The 7212-nt window shown below is 39.4% G+C and overlaps 1 protein-coding gene across 1 annotated transcript; it reads left to right on the top strand.

The window, feature by feature from the left end:
• The first annotated feature begins 1541 nt into the window (after positions 1-1541).
• LOC139757567 (uncharacterized) lies at positions 1542-5083 on the top strand. Its single transcript, XM_071678172.1, has 2 exons — positions 1542-1576; positions 2142-5083. The coding sequence occupies exon 2, from the start codon at positions 2227-2229 to the stop codon at positions 4891-4893; it is 2667 nt and encodes an 888-aa protein (XP_071534273.1). The 5' UTR covers positions 1542-1576; positions 2142-2226; the 3' UTR covers positions 4894-5083.
• Positions 5084-7212: the final 2129 nt, after the last annotated feature.

Below are 7212 nucleotides of genomic sequence, written 5' to 3'. Positions count from 1 at the left end.
TGGTTCTCAGTGAATGTCGGTTTGCGGCAGGGGTACGTGATGTCTCCATAGTTGTTTAATTTGTTTATGGATGTTAGGGAGGTGAATGCAAGAGTTTTGGGAAGAGGGGCAAGTATGCAGTCTGTTGTGGATGAGAGGGCTTGGGAAGTGAGTCAGTTGTTATTCGCTGATGAACACTGCTGGTGGCTGATTCGGGTGAGAAACTGCAGAAGTTGGTGACTGAGTTTGGTAAAGTGTGTGAAAGAAGAAAGCTGAGAGTGAATGTGAATAAGGGCAAGGTTATTAGGTACAGTAGGGTTGAGGGACAACTCAATTGGGAGGTAAGTTTGAATGTAGAAAAACTGAAGGAAGTGAAGTGTTTTAGATATCTGGGAGTGGATTTGGCAGCGGATGGAACCATGGAAGCGGAAGTGAGTCACAGGGTGGGGGAGGGATCGAAAATTCTGGGAGCGTTGGAAAATATGTGAAAAGCGAGAACATTATCTCAGAGAGCAAAAAGGGATATGTTTGAAGGAATAGTGGTTCCAACAATGTTGTATGGTTGCGAGATGTGGGCTATAGATAGGGTTGTGCGGAGGAGGGTGGATGTGTTGGAAATGAGATGTTTGAGGACAATATGTGGTGTGAGGTGGTTTGATCGAGTAAGTAATGAAAGGGTAAGAGAGATGTGTGGTAATAAAAAGAGTGTGGTTGAGAGAGCAGAAGAGGGTGTTTTGAAATGGTTTGGTCACATGGAGAGAATGAGTGAGGACAGATTGACCAAGAGGATATATGTGTCGGAGGTGGAGGGAACGAGGAGAAGTGGGAGACCAAATTGGAGGTGGAAGATGGAGTGAAAAATATTTTGAGCGATCGGGGCCTGAACATGCAGGAGCGTGAAAGGCTTGCATGGAATCGAGTGAACTGGAACGATGTGGTATACCGGGGTCGACGTGCTGTCAATGGATTGAACCAGGGCATGTGAACCATTTGGGGTAAACCATTGAAAATTTTGTGGGGCCTGGATGTGGAAAGGGAGATGTGGTTTCCATGCATTATACATGAGAGCTAGAGACTGAGTGTGAACGAATGTGGCCTTTGTTGTCTTTTCCTATCGCTACCTCGCGCACATGCGGGGGGAGGGGATTGTCATTTCATATGTGGCGGGGTGGCGACGGAAATGAATAAAGGCAGCAAGTATGAATAATGTACATGTGTATGTATGTATATGTCTATGTATGTCTATATATGTATACGTTGAAATGTATAGGTATGTATATGTGCGTGTGTGGACGTGTATGTATATACATGTGCATGTGGGCGGGTTGGGCCATTCTTTCATCTGTTTCCTTGCGCTCCCTCGCTAACGCGGGAGACAACGACAAAGTATAATGAATAGATAAATGAAAAAGATATATCTAATGTCCATATTCGCGCGATCCAGACGTTCGCTGAATATTTGCATTGTGGTCGCTGGCTATTTCATGCGTTGACGCGCCACATTGTTTTGGTATAGTCGCTGGCTGTTTCATGTGTTGGGAAGTAAACAACTAACTGAGGGAAGTCTCTGCTGGTGTTGGGCGTGGCGTGAGTCGAGGTTTTTCATGTCTGGTTGATTTCTGTTATTGTGTCATGTGCTTCTGTTATACTATTTAACCCTGGAGGTATTCTCAGAACTATTTAACCCTCTGGAGGTATTCTCAGAACTATTTAAACCCTGGAGGTATTCTCAGAACTATTTAAACCCTGGAGGTATTCTCAGAAATACATAGCCATTGCCACGATGCACCACGTCTGTCATCCATTATTTCCGGTACAATTACCGTCTCGGGCATTCAAGTGTTTGGAAGTTGAGATTGGAGTACTTAGTACACGTGGCAGCATAAATTAAAAGATGCTTAATACATTAAAACATTATTTTACTTGGATTAGGTTGTATATGATTTTATACAGAAAACTCTATTGTAGTTAATTGTGATGAGGGACATTGACTTTTTTTTTTTGTATATGAATATCTAACTTACAGTGTACAATAGATATTAGGATTGTTGCATTGTAAGAGTTAACACTCGGTATTTTACCTCTTTTGCCTTTTGAGGAACACATATGTATTCTTCATATGTTTTATATATTCTTGATGTTTGAGTATATTTTTCTTTCAGACTGACTGACACATCATGGCATGTGATTCTGGATAATCTGAGCTGGGTTGTGTCGAGCACATCCTTCTTGTCTGTCTTTCTCCTGATGGTGTTCTTGACTTTCACTACCATGTCTCAGGTGCATCCAGACATCCTCTTCGGCAAGCTCTACAAGTGTGTGAATGTGGTAGGACAGAAAGCTATGTGTCATGTAGCTCGAGCTATGTATGCTCATGATGAGATGGATTCATGGCATGGAACAATGACTCTGAGAGAATTTTGTGTCCGTGAGAATATTAATTTAGATTTGGACCTTGTTGATGAAATATATACAGACTCTAATCTTATGGTGGAAGATATGGATATTTCTTTTGCATATTTCCTTATACAAAATGTATGTAAACATTATTACCTGTTAGATTGTCAGAATGAAATTAAGAAACTGAAAAATCTGAGATTCAGAATCGTTCACAAATATGGACAAATTAAGGACACTTTTGAGAACATGGTTTTTGATCTTGAAAGAATCATAGAAGCTATTTATAAAGATGTTGAAAGGGTATTAGACCTGAAGTTTGATGAGCATTTTTCTGATGTAAAAAAGTTGCTTAATGATATTATAACAGAAGAGATACCAGAGGACTCTGAAGTGGCTACCATGAGATATCGTAAAGAATTCCAGGATGACCAGATGTTTCAGATTATCAGCAGTGGTCGTGTTGAACTTGGGAAACATTATGATAAGTTACAGATTCTCAACCCACTAATTGTTCTGACAAAAAAGGATGATTTTAAAGTGGAAAAATTGAGAGTGGACAAGATTTTCACTCCACTGAAGATTGAAGATGAGAAGGATGAAATTGATCTGAAAGGTCTCTTTTCAGTAAAAAAGAATGTTAAGGGGGAGGACAGAGTACCCGTGATGCTGTTGTTCCATGGTCAGGCTGGATGTGGCAAGACTTCTTTATGTCGATATATCATTAACGAGTGGCAGAATGAAAGCTTGAAAATGGACCACCTTGACAGTTTTAATCTCTTGTTCCTTCTTGAGGTTTGGAAAGTATCATCAGAAAGTATTTTACAGTATCTACAAGCTCAGCTGTTGCCTCACACATGTAGAGATTTAAAACCAGATGATATGATATCTTTACTGAAGGATATGAGCATACTGTTTATCGTTGATGGATTTGATGAGAAAAAAAGCATAATCCACCTTATAAGTGATATTTTCAACACATTTCCTGGCAGTCGTATCATCATCACCACCCGACCTGGTCATTTAGATGACATAAAAAAGGCAGCAAAATACCATGATGTAGATTATCTCTCAGTGGAGATTTGTGGCTTTGATGATGTAAGGCTTAAAGAGTATGCCAAGATGATGTTCAGGGAAATACTAAAAGATGAAAGAGCCTTTGACTGTGACAAAGAATTAGAAAATTTCCTGGAATACATTGATGGAAAAGGAAGAGTGTTACACTCCCATCTGAAGCTCCCATTGACCACTGCTCTGTTGATCCTCCTTTGGACAGAGAACCCAGATTCTGCAAAGATGGTGACCACGGCCACACGCCTTTATCAAGAAATTTTCTTTCTATGTCAGGAAAGGTTGGCTAGACGAATTAGTAAGGATTACTTAGAATATGAAGAACATATGAAATCTATACATGATTTATTACTTTGTCTGGGAAAGCAAGCATGGAGTATGTTACAGGAAGATATTTACAGACTAGAAGGGGAAGCTCAGGATGAAATATGGAGACTCTGCGAAGATAAGAAAATAAACCCTGAGAAGTTCATTTCGTCTTTTCTTATGTTGGCGAATGATGAACACTCTGCCTTTGAGGAAGTAAACTATTACTTCTTACACAAAACACTGATGGAGTACTTCGCTGGAGCATTTTTGGCTTACTCTTTGGAGACAGATAAGAAGAGTTTCAAAAATGTGACACGACCTCTCGGCAGCTGGATTAGGTTCCGGGAAGTTCTTGTGTATCTAACAGGCCATCTGGCAAGTCAAAGAACCTTACACAATAAAGAAGAAGACTTATTTGAACTCTTGATGAACATAGATTATTTTGAATTTAACTTCTGGTGGGATATAGTTTTTGAAACTCGTCCAAATGTAAGAACTACCACCAGTCCTGTGTGGGAAACTCTGAATTATCCTAAATTTGACAGACTCATTGGCATAGAAATGCTCTCACGAAAATTATGGCCCCTTAATTATACAAATGTTGTCTCTGGTTTGAAACTTCTTGGCAGCATTTCATGTTTTCCTTCCCACCTTACAATTGATATTGAGCACAGTAAGAACCCAGAAGACATACCTTCTTTCCTCGAGACATTGCAGAATGTCTCTGAACAGTTAAAACAGAGATTATCTCGTAGGAATTTTAAAGTTACATTGCACCTCTGGGGCCATGATGGGCCTACTCTTGATAGAACTTCAGATTCTTTCTTGCATGCACTGAATCCCTGGGCCAATCTTGAACATTTTACAGGCAGTCTTAAGGAGTATTTTGAATTCTCTAACCATAATATAAAAACTATTCGTTTAACAGTATACACTGAAGAGGCTCTCAGATCCATCTGCAATTTACCTACGTGTGTGAAGGTTCTGCGTGTGACTCTTGAACTTCCTAGGCCATGTGAACCAACAACCCTCCCTTGCCTTGAATACACTGGGGACTTGGAAATCACCTTGATTGACATGAAGGATGAGGATAAGAACTGGATAGTGAATGTGGTGCAAAGACTTGCAAGCAAGTAAGTTATCATTTTAGCTTTTAAGTAAATTGATCATAGCTTTTTTTAAGATCACCATAGTCTTTTTGATTCGCATGATAACCCTGTAGTGTTAGTATTTGTAGCATAAAGCAAATGTGCTCATACGCTCAATTAGTCTTTAAGTATAATTGAATACATTAAGAATTTTATATGCTTTAAATATGTAATTTAGGTATCATGACATTGGATTAATGCCTCACTATGAAGTAAAAGCATTTTTTTAAAATCATGTTTATGAATGGGAAGGTTCCTGTGAGAAGAAATGATATTCTAGACATTCATATTTGTAAAACTTTTCATGCTTTTGTGCTGTTTCCTGCATTAGCAACTCACATCCATTCTCTACCTATCATTTGTAAGACACTGGACACAGAGCCCCTTAATCAGAACCAGGCCTCACAGACTTTTTCATGTTTTCCCCCATCTGCTACATATACCCTGGTTTAGTCCACGGACAGCACATCATCTTTGTATACTACATTGCTCGAATTCATTCTATCCAATGCATGCCTTTCACCCTCCTGCATGTTCAGGCTTTGAGCACTTCTGACATAAATCCTCTTTGTCAACTTCTCTACACACATTCTTTCTTATATCCAAACCATTTCAGCACACCCTCTTCAGCTTTTTTAGCGATATTCTTATTACCATACTTCTCTTGTACCCTATCATTTCTTACTTAATCAAGCCTCCTCACACCACATATTGTCTTCATTTCCAACACATTCATGCTCATCTACACATTCTCATGTGTAGCCTGTGCCTTGATGTATACAACACCATCAAGATTACTACACCTTCAAACACTCCCATGTTCACCCTCCCAGATAGTGACCTCTCTCACCTTACATTCTTTAATATTCCCAGGACCTTCACACCTGCACCCACCATATGACTCATCTCAGCTTCCAAGATTCCATTTCCTTCCAAATGTAATCCCAGATATCTAAAACACCTCACTTCCTTTAAGTTTTCTCCTTCAAACTCACAAGCCATCTAACCTTTATCTTTGCACTGCTAACCCAGTAACTTTGTTTTTATTCACATGTTCTCTTAACTTTCTCAAATCATACATTCTCTGAAACTCAGACACTAACATCTGCAGTATCTCACTTGAATCTTCCACTAGTGTCATGTCATCAGCAAAGAATAACTGACTCACTTTCCAACACCCTCAACAGACTGCATACCTGCCTCTCTCTCTCTCTCTTGACGACCCTCACATTTACCTGCCTCACCACCCCATCCAAAGAGATTGAAGAGCCATGATGCCCTTACACACCCTGGCTGCAGACTCACCTTCACATAGAACCAGTCACCCTTCTCCCTTCATACTCCTTTACATGCCTTATTATTCTGATAACAACTCCTCACTGCTTCTGATAGGTTTCATTGTACACCATATATATGTAACACCTTCCACTAAGCATCTCTATCAACCTTATCCGTTGCTTTCTTCAAATCTATAAATGCTTCATTGAAATCATTCTGTTTCCTTTAGTATTTCTCAAGCACATTCTTCAGAGCAAACTGCTGATACACACATCCTCTTCCACTTCTGATACCACATTGTTTCTTCTTCTCCAATATGGTGTATATATATATATATATATATCTTTTCTTTCTTTTTTTAAACTTTTCGCCATTTCCCGCGTTAGCGAGTTAGCATTAAGAACAGAGGTCTGGGCCTTTGAGGGAATACCCAATTCTCTGTTCCTTCTTTTGGAAAATTTAAAAAAAAAAAAAAAAAAAAAATATATATATATATATATATATATATATATATATATATATATATATATATATATATATATATATATATGTATATATATATATATAGGTTTGCGGCAGGGGTGTGTGATGTCTCCATGGTTGTTTAATTTGTTTATGGATGGGGTTGTTAGGGAGGTAAATGTAAGAGTTTTGAAAAGAGGGGCAAGTATGAAGTCTGTTGGGGATGAGAGAGCTTGGGAAGTGAGTCAGTTGTTGTTCGCTGATGATACAGCGCTGGTGGCTGATTCATGTGAGAAACTGCAGAAGCTGGTGACTGAGTTTGGAAAAGTGTGTGGAAGAAGAAAGTTAAGAGTAAATGTGAATAAGAGCAAGGTTATTAGGTACAGTAGCGTTGAGGGTCAAGTCAATTGGGAGGTGAGTTTGAATGGAGAAAAACTGGAGGAAGTGAAGTGTTTTAGATATCTGGGAGTGGATCTGGCAGCGGATGGAACCATGGAAGCGGAAGTGGATCATAGGGTGGGGGAGGGGGCGAAAATCCTGGGGGCCTTGAAGAATGTGTGGAAGTCGA

Source organism: Panulirus ornatus, chromosome 27, assembly GCF_036320965.1.
Source record: "Panulirus ornatus isolate Po-2019 chromosome 27, ASM3632096v1, whole genome shotgun sequence".
Taxonomy (NCBI): domain Eukaryota; kingdom Metazoa; phylum Arthropoda; class Malacostraca; order Decapoda; family Palinuridae; genus Panulirus; species Panulirus ornatus.
Note: the sequence above shows the minus strand (reverse complement) of the source record. Positions and strands in the feature narration are given on the sequence as shown.

Coding starts and splice junctions, on each gene's coding strand:
- LOC139757567 (XM_071678172.1), top strand. CDS start 2,227: ATGGTGTTCTTGACTTTCACTACCATGTCTCAGGTGCATCCAGACATC.